At 43.5% G+C, this 23599-nt stretch overlaps 2 protein-coding genes across 5 annotated transcripts in view; one reads left to right on the top strand and one right to left on the bottom strand.

Moving 5' to 3' along the window:
- Positions 1–7509, top strand: part of gabrr3a (gamma-aminobutyric acid type A receptor subunit rho3a) — a 39742-nt gene extending 32233 nt beyond the window's left edge. The window contains 4 exon segments of the mRNA XM_048237981.1: positions 776–928; positions 2044–2249; positions 5154–5345; positions 5347–7509. Coding sequence (XP_048093938.1) covers positions 776–928; positions 2044–2249; positions 5154–5345; positions 5347–5460 — 665 coding nt within the window. The 3' untranslated portion in view covers positions 5461–7509.
- Positions 7510–16952: 9443 nt separating this feature from the next.
- The window catches only part of LOC125288737 (adhesion G-protein coupled receptor G2), a 29477-nt gene continuing 22830 nt past the window's right edge, over positions 16953–23599 (bottom strand). For all 4 annotated transcript variants that reach the window (XM_048235329.1, XM_048235340.1, XM_048235354.1 and 1 more), the window contains 10 exons: positions 22969–23091; positions 22262–22307; positions 22054–22157; positions 21479–21606; positions 21009–21280; positions 20555–20654; positions 19956–20239; positions 19388–19489; positions 19021–19143; positions 16953–17960 (listed from right to left, as the gene is read on the bottom strand). In XM_048235329.1, coding sequence (XP_048091286.1) covers positions 17818–17960; positions 19021–19143; positions 19388–19489; positions 19956–20239; positions 20555–20654; positions 21009–21280; positions 21479–21606; positions 22054–22157; positions 22262–22307; positions 22969–23091 — 1425 coding nt within the window. In that variant the 3' untranslated portion in view covers positions 16953–17817. The remainder of the gene's footprint in view (positions 17961–19020; positions 19144–19387; positions 19490–19955; positions 20240–20554; positions 20655–21008; positions 21281–21478; positions 21607–22053; positions 22158–22261; positions 22308–22968; positions 23092–23599) is intronic.

The following is a 23599-nucleotide window of genomic DNA, read 5'->3' as shown; positions in this document are numbered from 1 at the left end:
GAAGGCCTCTAGAAGTTGAATCGGGCAGTTTTGTTCTTTCTTGAGAGCAGAGGCTTCCTTCTAACAACCCTCCCATGAACTTTGTGTCTGTTCCAGTTTAATGTGATCGTAGACGCATGTAGATTTATTCCAGATGCTGCCATTGAGGTCTGTAACTCTCTACAGGTGATGTGTAGGCTGGCTTTTACCCAGTTTATTATCTTTCTGGTGCATTTTGGTCATATGTTTGATGGGTATCCACTTCTAGGAAAAGTTGCAGTGATGTTGAATGCCCTCCAATTGCAAATAATTTGTCATACAGTGGATAAATGGAGCTGGAGTCTTTTAGAGAGGGCCTTAGAGATATCTCCTTTCTTCTTGGCATTGTTGATCTCTGTAAAATAAGAAAATGATAAAACAACAGAAAACTGCTGAAGGGGTTCACACACTTTCAGACAGCACTGTATGTATCTATTCTTCTTATCTATCCTGTATTTATGTATGTGCCCCCCCCCTCTTATCTATCATGTATGTATGTGCCCCCCCTCTTATCTTATCTATTTATGTGCCCCCGCCCCCTCCGTATTTTCTGTGCAAGTACTGTGTCAGGCTGGTATAACCGTGTGCTGTGTTGTGTCAGGTTGGTATAACCGTGTGCTGTGTTGTCAGGCTTGTATAACCGTGTGCTGTGTTGTGTCAGGCTGGTACAACCGTGTGCTGTGTTGTGTCAGGCTGGTACAACCGTGTGCTGTGTTGTGTCAGGCTGGTATAACCGTGTGCTGTGTTGTGTCTCTAGGCTGGTATAACCGCCTGTACATCAACTTCATCCTGCGGAGACACATCTTCTTCTTCATGCTGCAGACCTACTTCCCCACCATGCTGATGGTCATGCTCTCCTGGGTGTCCTTCTGGATCGACCGCAGAGCCGTCCCTGCACGCGTCTCCCTCGGTAACACTTCCTGCTTCCTGGGTGGCTTATAGCATGCACCTCCTAGGGTAGCCAATCACGAGGAGGCATTGTCCTGTGACATGTTTGAAAACAAAGTGTCTGTAAAAAAGAGCATATAAAAAATAAGCATTATAGATCATATGAATTTTCCCTAAGGTATAGATTTGGACCATACTGGCATACCAGTAGAGGTCATACCGTTACATGACCTTTGGCGTCGTTGCTCTCACAACTGGTTTGGTAAATGTGAGACTATTGAACTGAATACCATCCATTGAATGTGCAATATGTGATCTGTGCGTTACCCATTCAGACCCATACATATTGATATATTGATATACTGTGATGTAACGTTGCAGCCGTGCTTCATAAATATCTATAAATGACATGGTGTTTAGGCCACACCTCCCAGGCCTAGTGCAGGGGATCCTCTCTAGTTCCAGCTTATGTCTATTATGTCTGACATCCTCTGAGAGAGGCACTATGGGAAATTGAGTCCAGCTGCACTCTATTTTGGGTCAGAGCAGTGAGGGAGGCGTTTCGCTCTTGTAGTCTAAGTGATAGAGCTTGATCACAAGATTAAAAAGGTGACGATGCATGGGGCAATTTATTGAGCAATGTTGCTAGGCAACCACATAACTTGGTTTATGTATTCTGATTGGATGATCATGACAATGTGCCCATTGGTGAATCATGTTCTCCAGAAAAAAGTTGTTGCTTAATATCCAATTGGAACGTGCCCGTACAATAATATTTAGCCCAACAACATAGTTAAACAAGTCACCTTGTGTGGGAGAGAGATGGGGAGAGAGGAGAGTTGTGTGTGTGTGTGTGTTTACTTGACAAACATCATATTTTACTACCAAATGAGTCACACAAAGGATGGGGAATACATGGACATGTCTGTATGTAGACGTAGACTGAATTAGCATAGAGAACCATATATTAATCATATTAATCAGGCTTTGTGTTGGTAGAGTATGTACCCATGTACAGAAACATTTAAGATATTTTACATCCTTTCCCTCTCTCTTTTTCATGCTCTTTCTCTCTCCCTCCCTCTCTCCCTCCCTCTCTTTCTCTCCCTCTCTCCCCCTCTCTCTCTCTCTCTCTAGGCATCACCACAGTGCTGACCATGTCCACCATCATTACGGGTGTGTCGGCGTCCATGCCCCAGGTGTCTTACGTGAAGGCGGTGGACATCTACCTGTGGTCCAGCTTCCTCTTCGTTTTCCTGTCGGTCATCGAGTATGCGGCGGTCAACTACTTCACCACGGTGGAGGAGATGAAGAAACTGAAGAAGAGCACAGCCACAGGCCTGGTACCTACTGTCCACTACTACTGTGTGTTTACCTGTCTCAGGTGGCCTGGTACCTGCTGTCCACTTCTACTGTGTGTTTACCTGTCTCAGGTGGCCTGGTACCTGCTGTCCACTTCTACTGTGTGTGTACCTGTGTCAGGTGGGACCTCACTGACCCCCACCTGGGTGATGCAAAGCAGCCATTATGTGCCAGACCACTCAGAGGGGGAAAGTTAAGGAATAATCAGCCTGATTGGCTGGCTGCCCCCACACACACACACACACACAAACACACACAAACACTCTCACACACACACACACAGACACACGCACGCACAGACACACGCACGCACACACACATTCAGATGCTATTTACCAAGCAGTAGGGCATGCAGGTTACACTGCACCTACCCTTCCCTTATACGTCACTAAGTGTAACCCTACATTAATCTGGGGTTTTCTTGTCCTAATCATGCCATGACCAGGGTTATACCAGGGTTAGACCAGAAACAGGAAGTCAGTCACATGTCTCTCAGAGGTAAAAGGGCAAGTCAGAGGCGTCCTGCCAAATTAAGTGGTTTTCAGGGATTCATGTGAGAAAGTCTATATTAAAATGTTAAAAAAATATTATTTACAAATCATTCTATATGCAGAATTACATCACTGAGGTTTACACAGTACTTCAGTATACTACAGATCCACACTACAGTACTTCAGTATACTACAGATCCACACTACAGTACTTCAGTATACTACAGATCCACACTACAGTACTTCAGTATACTACAGATCCACACTACAGTACTTCAGTATACTACAGATCCACACTACAGTACTTCAGTATACTACAGATCCACACTACAGTACTTCAGTATACTACAGATCCACACTACAGTACTTCAGTATACTACAGATCCACACTACAGTACTTCAGTATACTACAGATCCACACTACAGTACTTCAGTATACTACAGATCCACACTACAGTACTTCAGTATACTACAGATCCACACTACAGTACTTCAGTATACTACAGATCCACACTACAGTACTTCAGTATACTACAGATCCACACTACAGTACTTCAGTATACTACAGATCCACACTACAGTACTTCAGTATACTACAGATCCACACTACAGTACTTCAGTATACTACAGATCCACACTACAGTACTTCAGTATACTACAGATCCACACTACAGTACTTCAGTATACTACAGATCCACACTACAGTACTTCAGTATACTACAGATCCACACTACAGTACTTCAGTATACTACAGATCCACACTACAGTACTTCAGTATACTACAGATCCACACTACAGTACTTCAGTATACTACAGATCCACACTACAGTACTTCAGTATACTACAGATCCACACTACAGTACTTCAGTATACTACAGATCCACACTACAGTACTTCAGTATACTACAGATCCACACTACAGTACTTCAGTATACTACAGATCCACACTACAGTACTTCAGTATACTACAGATCCACACTACAGTACTTCAGTATACTACAGATCCACACTACAGTACTTCAGTATACTACAGATCCACACTACAGTACTTCAGTATACTACAGATCCACACTACAGTACTTCAGTATACTACAGATCCACACTACAGTACTTCAGTATACTACAGATCCACACTACAGTACTTCAGTATACTACAGATCCACACTACAGTACTTCAGTATACTACAGATCCACACTACAGTACTTCAGTATACTACAGATCCACACTACAGTACTTCAGTATACTACAGATCCACACTACAGTACTTCAGTATACTACAGATCCACACTACAGTACTTCAGTATACTACAGATCCACACTACAGTACTTCAGTATACTACAGATCCACACTACAGTACTTCAGTATACTACAGATCCACACTACAGTACTTCAGTATACTACAGATCCACACTACAGTACTTCAGTATACTACAGATCCACACTACAGTACTTCAGTATACTACAGATCCACACTACAGTACTTCAGTATACTACAGATCCACACTACAGTACTTCAGTATACTACAGATCCACACTACAGTACTTCAGTATACTACAGATCCACACTACAGTACTTCAGTATACTACAGATCCACACTACAGTACTTCAGTATACTACAGATCCACACTACAGTACTTCAGTATACTACAGATCCACACTACAGTACTTCAGTATACTACAGATCCACACTACAGTACTTCAGTATACTACAGATCCACACTACAGTACTTCAGTATACTACAGATCCACACTACAGTACTTCAGTATACTACAGATCCACACTACAGTACTTCAGTATACTACAGATCCACACTACAGTACTTCAGTATACTACAGATCCACACTACAGTACTTCAGTATACTACAGATCCACACTACAGTACTTCAGTATACTACAGATCCACACTACAGTACTTCAGTATACTACAGATCCACACTACAGTACTTCAGTATACTACAGATCCACACTACAGTACTTCAGTATACTACAGATCCACACTACAGTACTTCAGTATACTACAGATCCACACTACAGTACTTCAGTATACTACAGATCCACACTACAGTACTTCAGTATACTACAGATCCACACTACAGTACTTCAGTATACTACAGATCCACACTACAGTACTTCAGTATATTCTGTCTGAACACCTTGGCGCAAGAACTGGTACATTACCATAGAACTATGCTGCTGCGCAACTCTATTTTTACTTCATATAGACAATACATTGTACACATTGCATACATCCATGTTCTTCATATAGACAATACATTGTACACATTGCATACATCCATGTTCTTCATATAGACAATACATTGTACACATTGCATACATCTGTGTTCTCTGTTCTTGGCTGTTGTGTGATTGTGTAAACTTGGCCCTTGCAGGTTCCCACCACATACAACACTAACCAGGCCATGGCTTTTGACGGCTGTTTCCATGACGAGATTGACCTCTCACCTTTCCCCGAGCTGCCCACCACGCCCACCACGGACCGCGCGGCACCCCCACGGAACTCCAGCTTCGGCCCGGAGCCGCCCTCGAGGAGACGCAGCGGCTATGGCGGGCGGCGGGTCGCGCCACAACCTCAAGTTCATCATGAGCAACAGCTACATGATTGACTCGTACTCGCGCATCATCTTCCCCCTCGCCTACCTGCTCTTCAACATCATCTACTGGTGCATGTACTCCTGAGACACACACACACACACACACACACACACACACACACGCATTCTGAGACGCCTACCTGCTCTTCAACATCATCTACTGGTGCATGTACTCCTGAGACACACACACACACACACGTACTCCTGAGACGCCTACCTGCTCTTCAACATCTTCTACTGGTGCATGTACTCCTGAGACACACACACACACACACACATGTGTACACACACACACACACACACACTACTACCCTGGCCCTCTGAATCGTCCAGTTCCTTATCGACTGGTCAACACTATAGTACCTCTGTACCCCACTGCTGCACTACCATGTACTACAACACACCACAGTGTGCACTACGGTACTGCACCTTTTTCTACTTCAGTATACTACAGATCCACACTACAGTACTTCAGTATACTACAGATCCACACTACAGTACTTCAGTATACTACAGATCCACACTACAGTACTTCAGTATACTACAGATCCACACTACAGTAAAGCTACCCAGCAGTAGCAGTTACAGGAACAGGAAGACATCATCATGATCTCCATGACGACAGAACTCTTACTTCCTTGACTGCCATGAGCCCATTTTGGTTCTGCCTCCGCAGCAGAACCTAGAACCTAGAACTTCCACAGCACACACACACACACACACAAAGAACCTACGGAGACGCAATGAATGATGAGCAAACAGGCTGCCCAAGTGCACCCTGGGAGATTAGAGACAGAGCCGGAGAGGATTCTGGGATATCTGAATGCAGTGCACCCTGGGAGATTGTAGAGAGGATTCTGGGATATCTGAATGCAGTGCACCCTGGGAGATTGCAGTCAGAGAGCATTCTGGGATATCTGAATGCAGTGCATCCTGGGAGATTGTTTTTTTTTTTAAGAGGTGGCGGACATATCCGTGATGTAATACTCCTGATATTCTGATGCGTCCCATTGTGATGGCAGTAGCTGTATCTGTCCAGTGGAGGCTGGAGTGGACGGCTGCAGCGGAGGCTGTCCAGTGTTTATTGACTATAACAGCGGCACAGTCCAGCAGTCCAGCTGAACAGTCTAACTTCTGCCGTCATAGAAGCTGCCACATGTTTATGAGGGTTTTTATTTCAGCGCCGTCTACAGATGTTCATATAGCAGTTCATAAATACTTATTTACATTTATACATTGCATTTAACTTTTGTTTATTATTTTATTTCAATTCAGTTTTATGGTGTGTGTGTGTGTGTGCTTGAGTGTTTGTGTTTGTGTGTGTGCTTGAGAGAGTGTGTATTGCATTTTTGCATGTGTGCTTGGTCTTTACATTCAAGCAAATCTCATATTTGTAGCTTAAATAAATGCATTTTATTATCTTTGGTGATTTAAAAAGGAGTTGTACAGTAATGATCTTGAGGCTCTATAAAAAATAAACATACATAAACAATAAACATGTGCTCATTTACTGCAAACAACACATAACTTTGATCATTCTCTGTTTAGTTGTGTACTTGTACACTCTTTGGTAAGAGTGGGTCTAATATGAATGAATATGATTCTAGAAAGTCAGAGTGATGAAATTACACAGTAATGGCAAAAGCAATGTCAGACACCATCATATATACAATATACAGAATATACTGACACACAAGGAGCGCGAAAGATATTTAGCCAGGGTGACTCGTCCACTTCCAGTTTTAATCACAAGGGGGAGCTCCACGTCCACATGAAGGAGAGGTCAATATTACACCCTCACTAGGTGGACAGGGCAGTCAATGTGGGCAATCCAATAGCCGGCAATCCAACGGAAATGTGAGATGAAACTTCATGCACACAATAGTACAATAATGAAAAACAAGATACTTGGCTATTCTGTTGTCTTGAATATCTCAGCAACAGAGAAATGAAACTGCTCCAACTACCCTCCAAGTATATTATGATAACGGCCTTAAGACAAAATAATTATTTTTGGTGAAAGCAAGTCAATCTGCAAAACACTGCACTACACTGCACTGCGTACAGGGTCTTGATTTGTCATTCAGATCAGAAAAATACTAGTAGTTACACTCTTTAAAGGTTGTATCAGCGATTTCAGGCCCAAAAAAAGCACAAACATAAATCATCACATTCATCTAATCTTTCCTAATGATCCGCTAGCTGTCTGCCCCATAAGCAGGCCGTCAAAAAAACGTGTCTCTGTAGGGAGCCTAGGCTCCGAGATCTGTACACAAAAACAATTGCAACCAACAAGGGTTGGCAACCTGTTAAAGGCAAAATAAAGTGTTTCAACCAATAACCGAACATCAACAGAAGTGACGTATCCCCGCTATCGCTGATACAACCTTTAACATTATGCAAGAAACTGTTTACTGATAATATTTCTAAGATTTCTAACTCTGGTCCATTGAGAGTAGACTAAAGAGAGGGAGACATATGATGATGAGATGAGGCCTATTGGCCAGGGATGGAAGGTGGTATGGTTGAGTGATTGAGTGATGGCCAGGGATGGAAGGTGAGGAATGTAGCAATGTGGAAATAAGGACTCCATGCAGCATTGCAAAGTTACAAAATACAATTTGCTTCAGTTCGGCCACTATACCGTATCTGTTTTACTGTTTGTTTACTGTTAAATTGAACTATTGTATTGTTGTTAATTGTGTGTCGCTTTGGACAAAAGCGTCTGCCAAATCCCAGAACCATAACTATATCTGGACTTCTTTTCCTGTAACAGTTGTATTTGGAATGTCAAGATAGCACTACATGAAAAGGGGAAGAACAGGTACACACACACACACACACACACACACTGGTGTTCAGAGGTGGCCAAGGTGCACATGATCTCCATATTTAAGTATGAATACACGCAACGTCAATTGCTATAATTAGAAAATTATTCAAGGACAGGTTTGGGCCAAATCAGCGTATGGTGTTTTTAAATGCATTTTCTGGACTTGTTTTCTGGAGTGGCAGAAAACTGATCTGGACCAGCAAAAAAACTGCACTCAAACAAACCTCTACAGTGCAGATCTGGCCCACAGTCCGTAGCCTACGTGAGCTACAGACGGATCTCAAGGCTTCACAGATCCGACCCAAATGTAAGTGCTGTCTGGGTGAGTAGGTGAGTGTTTTGAGTGGGCTGGTTGTCCTTACGCATGGACTCCTGAGCATCCTGAAACTGAGGCTGCCTTTTAAACCGCTTTGTCCCAAATCCCCCACCTGTATTTGCTTGATGATGTTTGATCTCTATAATGTCTAAAATATATAATGTTGTTTAACATATAAAGACAGTGTCAAGATCAAGAGAGAGAGAGATAGAGAGAGAAACAGAGAGAGCGATGCATGGATGTGCTTTTTCCTCATGATTGACGAACACGCGCAACACACTCAAGGGGAACTCCACTGCAGAACACCTGCCCTGAGCGGCTTCATTGCGTTGCTCAGCCTGGTTGCCCTGAGCGGCTTCATTGCGTTGCTCAGCCTGGTTGCCCTGAACAGTTTCATTGCGTTGCTCAGCCTGGTTGCCCTGAGCGGCTTCATTGCGTTGCTCAGCCTGGTTGTCCTGAGCGCTTTCTCACTTCATTGCGTTGCTCAGCCTGGTTGTCCTGAGCGCTTTCTCACTTCATTGCGTTGCTCAGCCTGGTTGCTTGATGCTATGGATGATAATTGTGCGGACTTCAGCCAGCGTTTGAGAAGTTTTTCCTCATGCAAGCATCATACACTGGTAGGCAAATAGAGAAAATATTGACATTTGAATGTTTGTATGTCAGATAACATCAACTTTTGTACCAGAGCAGATAGGCATAAATCCCTAATCTGGAGATGTTTATTACACAGGAAAAAAGTCGGCTCCTCTCGCTTTTGTGCATGTTATTTTTAAATTTGACTGAATTCAATGATCAATGTTATACTGTGAAATCCACTTGAATTTCCCCTGGGGATCAATAAAGTATCTATCTATCTATCTATCTATCTACTTGGTAATAGACTATCACACATCGTTACCATTTAGGCTATGAGGCACCAAGTGTTACAGTAGGTTTATAAACAACTTTGTGTTTGCTTTAAAAGACCAACTACTGCTTAAGAAAATTGATTGGTTTTGACATTGTAAAAGTTGGATGCGCAAACATTAGGAATTATTGGATTTATTAAATCGGTGTTGCCCCTTGGAAATACTCAATTGCAATTGCTGAAGTGCCCTAATTGCTCAAGGGCACTTCAGCCATGCCTACTGGTCGGGGTTCGAACTGGCAACCCTCTGGTTACAAGGCCGAAGCGCTAACCAGTAGGCCACGGCTGCCCCAACATGATGACATGATGGCACACTTGGCATGATAGCACACTTGGCATGATAGCACACTTGGCATGTATTTCATGTGTATTTTACATGCATTTCAATCATATTTCAGACATACTTCCCACAGCGAATTCTAATATGCGTTCCCCATGTGAAATACACACCAAATACATATATTTTACACATATTCATGCATGTCACACATAAGCTACTATGTAAGTCCCTTCAGGACGGAGCAAGATCCCCCCGCTTCGCGCTGAGGTGCTGTTCGCCCTGTCAGGACTTATTTTCCCATAATGACCGGCGGACAATACATTATTTTTTTCTGATATGTGATCATTGTAAGGCCAAACGAAGATCTCTGTTGATGTGCAGATGTTCTACATGGTTCTGATCTCCGTTGATGTGCAGATGTTCTACATGGTTCTGTTCTCTGTTGATGTGCAGATGTTCTACATGGTTCTGTTCTCTGTTGATGTTCTACATGGTTCTGTTCTCTGTTGATGTGCAGATGTTCTACATGGTTCTGTTCTCTGTTGATGTGCACATGTTCTACATCAGGGGTGGCCAAACTATGGCCCGCGAGCCAGATCCGGCCCGCCACGCACCTTAATTCAGCCCGCCACGCACCTTAATCCAGCCCAGCCTGCCACGCACCTTAATCCAGCCCAGCCTGCCACGCACCTTAATCCAGCCCACCACGCACCTTAATCCAGCCTTAATCCAGCCCGCCACGCACCTTAATCCAGCCCAGCCTGCCACGCACCTTAATCCAGCCCACCACGCACCTTAATCCAGCCCGCCACGCACCTTAATCCAGCCCGCCACGCACCTTAATCCAGCCTTAATCCAGCCCAGCCTGCCACGCACCTTAATCCAGCCTTAATCCAGCCCGCCACGCACCTTAATCCAGCCCGCCACGCACCTTAATCCGGTTAATTAATTAGGTTATCATAGGCTGCTTGGTGGGCATATAGCCCCACAAGGATAGCATGGAACCATTGATTTTCGTTTTGATTTGGACTGGACCCCCGAAAGGAGGGTAGGGCGGATACAGTTTTCTGTGAATATCTCGAGAACCGTAGGGTTTAGGAGGACCACCTTTTTTTTACCTTTTTTTGTATGTTGATCTTAAGGGGCCATGTCAATACATTCCATAACCACTCATTTCATGTATAGCGCCACCTAGTTAAAAATGAAAAAGTAAAAATGAGATCTTGTAATCGCAGGTATCTGTGACCTGACATCGTCAAAACTGCACAAAACTGGAAGTGTAGGATCATTATGACACCCTCTGAATTCATGCCAAGTTTTGTGGAATTCCATTCATGGGGGCGCCATACTAGAAATTAATTTGTGTTACTGTACACCAACTGGCCTGTAGGTGGCCAGACACAGTTTTCTGTGAATATCTCGAGAACTGTAGGGCCTAGGAGGACCATTTTTTTGCGTATGTTTGCCTCCAGGGGTCATGTAAACCCATTCCATATGCACACATGTGCATAAACAGATACACGCGCACACACATACATTCACAGTAATCATACGTATAACGTATACACACCCAGTAGACATATGTACGCATGCATGGCACACACACAAGCACATGCACATACACACACACACACACACACACACACACACACACACACAAACACGTACACGCACACATGCACACAATTCAAGAATTTCTCAGAATTATGAACAGGCAAGATGGGGGTGGGGTTATATATGTTGTAATGTATTTTATATGTGAAATCTATGAACTAATCATGTTTTGGTACTTGCTGTCTAGCAGATACCAGTGAGAATTGAGTGTGCATAATGCAATTCAGTGAGACAGTTAGAATCATATATGCCTTTCACCTTTTGTTTTTAGCCAGCAGCCAGACCAGCAGATACCCTGACTTTGCTGAATTACTGAAGCTAAGTAGGCTTAGTTAGTACTTGGATAAGAAACCTCCTTGGAAGAGTAGGTTCCTGCTGGAAGTGGTGTTGGTGGCTGGCCAGTAGGTGGCACTCTTCCCTGTGGCCAAAAGCCACCAAACAAATATCAATCCCAATGCCCTATTGCAGTGACAGGGACACTGTACTGCAGGAGATGTTTTCCTTTGCATGAATGTTAAATTGAGGTTCTGACTCAATTTAATTTAACTGATCCCATGGCACTTATCGCAAAGAGTAGGTGGTTCCCTGATATGCTTTATGTATGTACACTTACATAAATAAACACACACACCCACACATACACATAAAGCCATGTAAACACACACACACACACACCCTCACACATGCACCCACATACACAAACAAACGCACACATACACACACACAAAAAAAACACATATACACAAAAACAACTACACACTCTGCACACACTCAATTACAAACATAAAAAAGGAACAAAGTAGGAAATGAACACAATTTGACAAGCGTGACTTATTTTTGTTGAAAAAATGTGCTGGACTGGGCGGCGGTCATTGTACCCTCTGCTTAAAAAGCCAGAGCTTGATGACACTGACTTAAACGATTATAGACCCATCTCAAAATTGCCCTTTCTTTTAAAATCCTACAAAAGGTTGTCTTTCAGCTACACCAATCCTTTCTATCAGAAAATTAGATGTTAGACATCTTCCAGTCTGGATTCCGACCTAAACACAGCACGGAATCTGCTTTAATTGAAGTCACTAACGACTTGTTACTATCAGTGGATGCAAAGAAATGTGCATTACTTATGCTGCTAGATCTTAGCGCCGCCTTTGACACTGTAGATCACTGCATTCTTTTAGAGCGCCTTGAGCACTGGGCTGGAATTTCAGGTACTGCACTGAAATGGTTTGCTTCCTTCTTAGGCCATCCTTAAAAATATTTTTGTTTGCAGTAACAGCCAAAAAAAATTAAAAATGGGTCGGTAGGTAGGTCAATATTTTTTTTTTTTTCAAGATTCAAAGTAAAAAAAAAAGTACAATTTTGGTCATGGTGATTACGTAGGAATGAATTTACACAAATGTGCATATCGTGACGTAACTGACTGGGTCTTCAACCCGTACCTTCAGGCGCACCATTGCAAACCTCATTCTGATGCAGGTTATATAGACCAGCCTTTCTCAAACTTCTTTGACCTGAGGCCCGGTCATGGCAGACTTTGGGGTCATAGGGCTCATCTACATGTACCCAGAAAGAAGGCTACAAGCTCTTGGCCACGTTATATTGAAATTTGACTATAGGCCTACAATACTCAATGCTATACAGTGTATTATACAGTCTCTGCTCTGTTTCTAAGGAAGTTCCAAAAAACAACGTCGTTCTATTAAGTTTCGTTAAATAAATAAATAGCCTTCCAACAGGTTGAAGCGGAGCTTTGATACCAACGTTATCGATTAGTTTCAGTTTCTCTCACGCAGACGCGCATTGAATGAATGCTCATACCACCACTTAATTGTAGGGCTCCATGTTTAATGACATCGATAGCAGAAACGTTTGTTTTATTTTTTCGTCGATCCGCGGTTTCTTGATCAACTGCGCAGCAAATTATCAAATGAAGCACCGGGCCAAATTTCACTCCACGACTCCGCGGACCAGCAGTCTCCATGTTGCGGACCCATATTTTGAGAAATGCTAAATAGACCACAACCAATTTCTATACTCCGACACGGTCACCGTTAGACTAGGGGGGGAGAAGGGATGAGAAAAGATCTGGCCACAGTTTTTCCAGAACTTCATGCCAAGTAAAAGCATTATCAGTTTGTGTGAATGAAACGAAGCGTAGGCCATAGTGTGACATGCGTAAAACCAATGGTGTAGAGATGACGCCACAGGGTTTTATTTAAGTGAGCCACGTTTGCATGTAGGCAATTTATATTCACAATACTTGGGCCTACTAAAATAAATATTATTTTATTGCATTTGTATTGGTTGTTTAGAGTAAAAAAAACAATCGGTCGGTATTAACGCAAGTTTACAACCGGCAAGTCGGTCGGACTAAAAGGGGAAAAAAATAAATATTTGGGTCGGTTCTAAATTGACAGGGTCGGTCGGGTTACGGCAAACGAAAATATTTTTAAGGATGGCCTTAGAGGGAAGAACTTTTTAGTTTATTTCAATGATACTTTATCTTCATCTGCCCCCTTATCTTATGGTGTTCCACAGGGATCAGTGCTTAGTTGTATTTTATTCTCACTGTACATGTTGCCACTCAGTCACATTATGAAAAAGCACGGTATATCCTATCATTGCTATGCTGATGATACACAACTGTATCTCCCATTTAAATGTGGTTCCTCTGGTGCTCTAAATCAGTGTTTCCCTAACTTTTTTTCTGGGGACCCACTTTTAAAAAATGACAGACTATCGCAACCCAACTCGTGACTGATCCTAATAGAAAGCGGTTAGCTTTCCTAAGCTATATAAGGTATAAGGTAGGTAGGTGTATTACACAACATAAATTCTCACTATGCTATGCTGGCGACTCAAATAAAATCTCCAACGACCCACCTGTGGGTCGTGACCCAGTCTTTGGGAACCAATGCTCTAAATTGCTTGATTGCTTAAAAGAGATCAAACAATGGATGTCCACCAAATTTTTAAAACTGAATGAATCCAAAACAGAAATTCTATTTTTTGGTTCACATGAAGCTGCAAATAATGCAATTAGTGAACTAGGGTCTTTTGCCAGATATGTAAAACCTTATGCAAGAAATCATGGCTTTCTACTTGACCCTGATTTTAAATTGGAGAAACAGATTAATGCTGTTGTCAAGTCATCTTTTTACCACCTTAGAATCTTAAAAAAAAGCCAAAACTATGTTTTCTTTCAAAGACTTTGAGATATTGATTCATGCCTTTATTTCATCCCACCTGGACTACTGTAACTCAACATATTTCTCCAGTTTTGAAATCCCTGCAATGGTTACCAGTGAAATTTAGAGTAGATTACAAAATTCTTCTTTTTGTCTTTAAAGCTTTAAATGGACAAGCTCCCCAATACCTAAGTGAGCTTGTCTACTGTCACTGCCCTCCCAGAACTCTGAGGTCATCAGATAAACTACTGCTCTCAGTACCTCAGAGTCGTCTAAAAAATAAAGGTGACTGTGCTTTTTCAGTAGCTGGGCCCAAGTTGTGGAACAACCTGCCTTTTCACATTAGATCCACACCAACTATTGATATACCAACTCTGTTGATAGAACATCAACGGCTTGTAAATGAAGTGTGGAATGCAATTATAGGCTATATATATTTACATATTTTTTAGTATTATTTTCCTGTTGTGCTTTTTTTGTGTCTTTATTCATTTTGTCTTCTATTATCTATTTATTTATTTTTGAGCACTTTGGTCAACCACAGGTTGTTTTAAATTGTGCTATATACATAAACTTGACTATGACTAAGGTACAGCACTAGCCATAGGCTATTTGAGTGGAGCTGTCAAAAGATCATTGAGAATTAAATGTGCTCTTAAAGTGACATTGTACCATTTATAAATGAGTTAAACAGCATTAAATTAGCAGTATTTCAGAACAAATTAATATTCTAAAACAAAATAACTTCATTACGTCATTATTATCATTTAAATGATGGGTGGGGTGGGGGGTTGCGCCCATCGGCCAATTTTCAAAACCCTTGAGCCGAAAAGTTTGCATCTCCGTTGATGTGCAGATGTTCTACATCAACATGTTTTGCAAAACAAAAGAGATTACAGTCAGAAAGTAAAGTGCATTAACTCAGTTCACAGAAAGCATCACATGAATCTGCATTTGAAACCGGCTCTGGTTTGGCACCTTTGTAGCCATCTGAAAGTTGGTCCCTTTGGGTGTACGCCTGGGTTTAACCATTACTGTGTACTGTAACAACACACCTCTTTTGAGCACTGTGGAAAACAGGTTCCTCTTTTGTACTAATGAGCTATGGAAAACAGGTTCCTCTTTTGTACTAATGAGCACTGTGGAAAACAGGTTAATTTCCCTAAAAAGCCCCCAGCAGGTAAACGGAGCTTGTAGGTGGTTTAGTTCCCACTACTGACCATTTATTAACTGTGATGGTTAACTTATTTTAAAGGGATATTCCCTTACACTAATTTTCCACCTCCCCTTTGTATTGAGTTATAGAATTGATTTTTACCTTTCTCCAGTTCATCCAGCCGTTCTCTGAGTCTGGCGATACCACTTTTAGCTCCAGCCTAGCATAGGTCATCGGATTGGAATCGGATTAGCATTTCGCCTGATAGCATCACACTTAAAAGTGACTAAGATATCCGGTAATTTTCCTATTTAAAACTTTTCTCCTCTCAAGTTAGAAAGTGTAATAAGACCAACAGAAAATGAAACTAGGCTGATTTGACATGGAACTATACTCTCATTCAGGCGTAATAATCAAGGAACACCATGGGCGCAGCAACACAATGATTTCATGCAGCACCTGAAAATAGTCCCTGTAGGCGAACTTTCAGCAACAAGGTTGAGCTGCAGCAGACGAATTGGTTAGTGAATGGATTATTACGCCTGAATGAGAGTACAGTATAGTTCCATGTCAAATCAGCCTAGAATATCACTATGTTTAATTTTCCGTTGGTCCAGTGGATGCTGTCCAGTGGAGGCTGTCCAGTGGATGCTGTGGAGGCGGTCCAGTGGATGCTGTGGAGGCGGTCCAGTGGATGCTGTGGAGGCTGTCCAGTGCTTATTGACTATACCAGCGCCACAGTCCAGCAGAACATTCTAACTTCTGCTGTCATAGAAGCTGCCACATGTTTATGAGGGTTTTTATTTCAGCGCCGTCTACAGATGTTCATATAGCAGTTCATAAATACTTATTTACATTTATACATTGCATTTAACTTTTGTTTATTATTTTATTTCAATTCAGTTTCATGGTGTGTGTGTGTGTGTGCTTGAGTGTGTGTGTGCTTGAGAGTGTGTGTGCTTGCATTTTTGCATGTGTGCTTGGTCTTTACATTCAAGCAAATTTCATATTTGTAGCTTAAATAAATGCATTTTATTATCTTTGGTGATTAAAAAGGAGTTGTACAGTAATGATCTTGAGGCTCTATAAAAAATAAACATACATAAACAATAAACATGTGCTCATTTACTGCAAACAACACAAATTTTGGATCATTCTCTGAAGCCAGATAAATGTAGGCCATTACGCCATAGAAACCTGCCCTTCACATCCCAGCTGCTTGTTTGATCATTGGACTGTATGTGGACTGTCCTGCTGTATAACTCATCTAAACTCCTCCCCCCCCCAATCTTGACCTGGGGGAGGGGGGCAGTGGGTTTAGTTGTGTACTTGTAAACTCTTTGGTAAGAGTGGGTCTAATATGAATGAATATGATTCTAGAAAGTCAGAGTGATGAAATTACACAGTAATGGCAAAAGCAATGTCAGACACCATCATATATACAATATACAGAATATACTGACACACAAGGAGCGCGAAAGATATTTAGCCAGGGTGACTCGTCCACTTCCAGTTTTAATCACAAGGAGGCGCTCCACATCCACATGAAGGAGAGGTCAATATTACACCCTCACTCAGTGGACAGGGCAGTCATTTGATTACATACAGCCTGTAGAATAAATCACTTCTCTTCTTCCTTAACAACATCCCGTTCCTTGTCTTTTGCGGGTCCACCCTTAGGTCATCTGACATTTATAATAACCCTCATCAGCTGAATCAGAGAGGGTTGAAGAGGAGCAATCAAGGATCTTTGGGTAAATCCTCTGTGCTCAGGCAATAGAGGGCTGAGCTGAAGAGCTAGTCCAGTCAGGTGAACTGGACAGGAAATGCACATAAAGGTCAGAGGTCAGCTGCCCCCCCATTGCTGAAAATGGCTTGAAGGATATCAGAGGGAGCGTCCTCATAGTGGAACTGGTCAGAGGGAGCGTCCTCATAGTGGAACTGGTCAGAGGAGCTGGTCAGAGGAGCTGGTCAGAGGGAGCGTCCTCATAATGGAGCTGGTCAGAGGGAGCGTCCTCGTAATGGAGCTGGTCAGAGGGAGCGTCCTCATAATGGAGCTGGTCAGAGGGAGCGCCCTCATAGTGGAACACATAGAGTTCTGGTCAGGCCGTGGCGTACCGTACACTTTGACCTATGACCTATGACCTACGACCCTCTGGAGTCTGAGCGGGGTCTGATCCAATCAGCCTGAGCACGAGAAGGGTTGTGATACTGGCTGTTGATCTGGTTCTGGACGACGTCCGAGTTGATCTCTGTGTCTGATATAATTCGGTCGTCAGACGGACTTCCTGTGGGGAGACACACACAAAGAGATGACAGGTGAGATCACTGGATTTAGACCAATCATGACAGATGTGAAAGATGTCCAGTTCCACAGACGAAGTAGTCGTGCTAATGTGGGCAGCAGTACAGGAACATCTACTTCTCACTCCATGAGTGAGTACAGGGCTGCTCACACAGAATGACAACTGGAACGATAACAGCAAAAAAGTATTCTTCTAGCTAATATGAATGACTATAGCTATAAACTATAATGATAATGACATGAAAAACAACATCATTGGGTATCATTTTGGGCAATTTTGGGAATGCTATCAGAATCCAATTAAAATTTGACAAATTACATTCATCAACAAGGTGAGACTCTCCTTATCATTGGTCAGTGTGGACGCTCATACATCGTTATAGTCGTAATTATCGTTATCGTTACTACTATAGTTGTATTTATTGTTACTACTATAGTTGTAGTTATCGTTACTATCATAGTTGTAGTTACCGTTACTATCATAGTTGTAGTTATCGATACTACTATGTATCATTACTACTATAGTTATCGTTACTATTATAGTTGTAGTCATCGTTACTATTGTAGATGTAGTTATCGTTACTATTGTAGATGTAGTTATCGTTACTATTATAGTTATAGTTATCGTTACTATTGTAGTTGTAGTCATCGTTACTATTGTAGATGTAGTTATCGTTACTATTATAGTTATCGTTACTATTATAGTTGTAGTTATCGTTACTATTGTAGATGTAGTTATCGTTACTATTGTAGTTGTAGTTATCGTTCCTGGTGTGAAGGGCCCTTAGGACTGCATACAGGTCTGAATAGCAGGCCTGGCCAAGCCGTTTGAAGACCTCATGAACAGGGTGGTGGTTAGACCCACCAGAGCCCCTAGACCTGATGAACAGGGTGGTGGTCAGACCCACAGCCCCCAGACCTGATGAACAGGGTGGTGGTCAGACCCACCAGAGCCCCCAGACCTGATGAACAGGGTGGTGGTCAGAGCCCCCAGACCTGATGAACAGGGTGGTGGTCAGACCCACCAGAGCCCCCAGACCTACCACGTGTGCTCCGTGTGCGGACGGAGGACTCGGGCGCCAGGCAGGTGGTGGAGGAGCTAGAGTTCTGCGATCCGGAAATGTAAGACTTCTTGTTCTTGTTCTGAGTGGCAGTCCGACTCCAGTCTGCAGAACATGAGAGCAGAACAGCAAGGTCAGTCAAGGTCAGTCAATGTCAAAGTTCGTTTTTGCTGATTTTGTTGCTGTTGTTTTAAAACAAATACAAGAACTTTGTCCAAGATGTGTAGCAGGAAGAATTACATGGAAATATGATGCATGAGGCATGAAGACAGCAACCCACAGGGCTACAGACAGACGACTGACATGTGTTTGTGTGTGTGTGTGTGTGTGTGTGTTGGGGGGGTTGTACCTGAGTTCTCAGCCAGTCTCATTTTGCCACAACACAGGTACGTTCTCCACTGTCTCCTCACGTTCTCCTTCACCGCACAGTGGAACACAAAGATGAAGAACCCTACAAGAGAACACAGGAACAACAGGTCAGCAAGAAAATGACATTATTTTATTTAAGCAGATGATTGATGTGTGTGTGTGTGTGTGTGTTTGAGTATGTGAGTGTGTGTGTGTGTGTGTGTGTGCATGTGTGTGTGTGTGTGTGTGTGTGTGTGATTGTGTGTGTTGCGTACCCTGCAGTGTGTTGAAGATGGCAAACAGGTACATGAAGGCCAGGTTGACGGATTAGTGGTGTGTGTGTGTGTGTGTGTGTGTGTGTGTGTATGTGTGTGTGTGTGTATGTGTGTGTTGCGTACCCTGCAGTGTGTTGAAGATGGCGAACAGGTACATGAAGGCCAGGTTGACGGATTAGTGGTGTGTGTGTGTGTGTGTGTGTGTGTGTGTGTGTGTGTGTGTGTGTATGTGTGTGTGTGTGTGTGTGTGTGTGTGTGTGTGTGTGTGTGTGTGTGTGTGTGTGTGTTGCGTACCCTGCAGTGTGTTGAAGATGGCGAACAGGTACATGAAGGCCAGGTTGACGGGCCCCCAGGCAAAGAAGGCGAACCCCCAGGTGAGCCCGAGCAGGACGGTGAGTCCGGCGATGCTGCGCGCGTCCTGCAGGTGGCTCCGGTGCTGCACGTTCTGCGGGTTGTTCTGCTTGATCCTCCGCAGCTGCACCAGCACCACCACGAACATCGCCAGGTTCATCACGAAGATCACGCAGAAGTACGCCACCACCGCCACGTAGAACGCTATGCCGTTACGCAACCAGCAGCTGGAGGAAGAGGAGGAGGAGGATGGGGAGGAGAAGGAGGAAGACAAAGAGGAAGAAGAGGAGGAAGAGGAGGAGGAGGAGGAGGAGGAAGACAAAGAGGAAGAAGAGGAGGAAGAGGAGGAGGAGGAAGAGGAGGAGGAGGAGGTGGGGGAGGAGGAAGAGGAGGTGGGGGAGCAGGACGTTTAGATCATCAATTCAATGCTCTTTTATACAGGAAATCATGAACCCTACTAAGTGCTTTATGATCATCATTATGATTACCAAAGAGGTAAATAAATAAGCTGACTGCTTTTGATATTCCAGAGCTGAACTCACAAATTATCAGTGGTGCCATCTTCGTACTTCCCGTAAGAGACGAGGCCGTAGTTGTCCTTATCGATGGCGATGACGATGATGACCACTAGGAGTGGGATGCCTGGGTAAGAGAGAACAGGAACAGGAGTTCTAGAAGCCTGTTGTATTCTGTACACTAGAACATTCCCGAATACATAATGAAGGGGCCTGGGCACCATGGTGTTAACTGAGCAACAATAACTTTGACTAAACCAGAAACTCTCCCATTGCATTATAGGTACTGCACCAAGGTGGAAAACTCCGGCTTTTAGAAAGTAAAAGTCCTCCTACATTCAGCCCTGTAGGTCAAGTCCCCAGACAGACCCAATACATGGGAGGAGTTTTGCTCTCTGCAGCCGGGGTCACCTCCACAGGCTCTGTGTGCGCTCTGGACTCTGGTGCCCCCTGACCAAGGGCCGTTGGGAGCGGGACTCACCCCAGCCGACGAGGCTGAACTTGAGCATGAAGTGGGAGATGTAGCTGTTGAAGACCTTGACCAGAGCGATGTACATGTGCACGGCCTCCAGGCCCATCCAGGTGAAGGCGGCCAGCAGGAAGTAGTGCAGGAAGAAGGCGGTGCTGATGCAGAGGCCCACGGCGTCCGGGTAGAGGGCCAGCCACGCGTCCAGCAGGAACACCAGGTTCAGCAGCAGCAGCGCAAAGCACAGCTGGATCAGGATCTTAGAGGGGATGTCCTTACGCAGTTTACTGTCACACACACACACACACAGAGCACAACTGAATCAGGTTCTTGTCATTACACAGTTTACTTTCTCTCTCTCTCTCTCTCTCTCTCTCTCTCACACACACACACAAATTCACACACGATGTTGGACTCGATGGTGATGGAGGAACTCCCCCAAAGGCCAGGTAGGTGAGCAGTGTGATGGAGATGTAGGAACTCACCCAAAGGCCAGATAGGTGAGCAGTGTGATGGAGAGGAAGATGGCTGAGATGCCGCAGCCGATGTAGGTGATGTAGGTCAGAATGGTGGCCTGCAGCCGACTCGTGATTTCATCTCCACGCGACAGATCCTGTGAGGGTGGGGTGTGTGTGAGGGAGGGGTGGAGTAGAGGTGAAACTAAAGCCACAGGTTGTAGACGACCGATGGACACATAGACGTCCTGGTCTAGCATTCGTCTGGTCAGTCAGTAACTCATCCACTATCAGAGATGGGAAACCTGGTTCTACCTGTGCACTAACTGATTTGATTAGTTAGCTCATCTACCATCTACCTGGTTCTACCTGATTCTACCTGTGCACTCACTGATTTGATTAGTTAGCTCATCTACCTGGTTCTACCTGTGCACTCACTGATTTGATTAGTTAGCTCATCTACCTGGTTCTACCTGTGCACTCACTGATTTGAATAGTTAGCTGTTGTGTTGTGCTGTGCTGTGCTGTGCTGTGCTGTGCTGTGCTGTGCTGTGCTGTGCTGTGTCGTGTTGTGCTCAACCAGTGCTTCCATCAGTGTTACCCACCAGGAGGATGCCAAAACTGGTGAGGTGGCTGCAGCTGCAGATTGTCTGCTCATCGGTGACATTTACAACACTACAGCCAACATCGTTCCAGCCCCCAGAGCCATCTGCCACAAGCACAGCCAATGGGAAGACACAGGGATGAGAATAACAGCCATCAGCAAGGAAATATACTACTGCATATGGAAATAATCTGAACTTCAATGTTTACCATTCAGAGTGAAGTCCCAGAAGGCACAAGAAACAGAGCTGTTCTCCTGAGAAGAAAGAACCAAACTCAACTTTAGAACATGATGTGTTTGTAAACTATATCTAAAATTCAATCCAATTATAAATACGAGATATATAATAATAAAAGTGTATATGTATGAGTGTGTGTTTGTTTATTTATTCACAATATGTATTTATTTAAAATAATTGTCTTTGTTAGTCATCTTTCACCATTGTAAATATATATATCTAGATATAAAATATGCACAAAACAATAGAATTCTTTTGTATTCTTTTTGAGGTAAAGGCAGAGTACTACACACTTGTACATAAGCACACATGAATTCCTTTTAATGTGAACGGAAGGGCTAAACAGAGCTATAATGAGAATCATGGTATCATTGTGGGAAATCACATTCCTAAAAGCTTTCCTCATACTGATATCTTAGTATCAAAAGAACCTGTTGATAACAACTACAGATTGAATGAAGAATTCAGGTCTATGGAATGTGAAGTGAGTCAGTATGCAAATACAGGTGTGAGATTGTGTTTGTGTGTGTGTGTGTATACGTGTGTGAGATTGTGTGTGTGTGTGTATACAGCTGTGAGATTGTGTGTGTGTCAGTGTGTGTGTGCATGCGTGTGAGACGTGAGGAAGGTGTGCCTGTGAGCAAAATGGGGCGTGTCCATGAAGGGCCCCTGACTAACCGGAATGGGTTTGTTGTTTTTCAGAGTGATGGTGATGTTGTCTTGGAGACCGCTGATTGACAGGTTAGCCACACTGGTGCTCAGGATGCCACTGTTGAGTTCCCCCGACTTCAGACCTGCGTCCTGCATGACAGGAGAGGGCACAGTTAGAGAGTGTGTGTGTGTGTGTGTGTGTGTGTGTGTGTGTGTGTGTGTGTGTGTGTGTGTGTGAGTGTCTGTATGTGTGTGTGTGTGTGAGAGTGTGTGTGAGTGTGTGTGTGTGTGTATATATTCAGGGATGCAAACAGCGCGCCTTTTGGCGGATGCCGCCTTTTTCACGGCTGGCTGGGGGACTTGGGTGAATCGTGCAGATCCGACGAGTTTTTCTTTGGGGGGGGGGGGGGTGAAGTGTCTGATTATAATTTCATCAAAGTTAATTCTGTATTAAAATGACTACATAAACACATAGCCTACCGTTACAGTCCATGAAACATAATAAGTGTAAGACAACACTAAATCAAAAAGCTGCGCACGTAAAAATCCCATTTGCTGCGCACCATTATCCCACTGCTACAAGGCTGCACTTCACTGCACTCACTGCAAGGATTTAACGTTACATCTATCAGTCCGGGATCCAGTAATTTTGTGTCGC

This window comes from Alosa alosa, chromosome 2 (assembly GCF_017589495.1).
Source record: "Alosa alosa isolate M-15738 ecotype Scorff River chromosome 2, AALO_Geno_1.1, whole genome shotgun sequence".
Classification (NCBI taxonomy): Eukaryota; Metazoa; Chordata; class Actinopteri; order Clupeiformes; family Clupeidae; genus Alosa; species Alosa alosa.
This window is presented reverse-complemented; position numbering and strand designations above follow the sequence as displayed.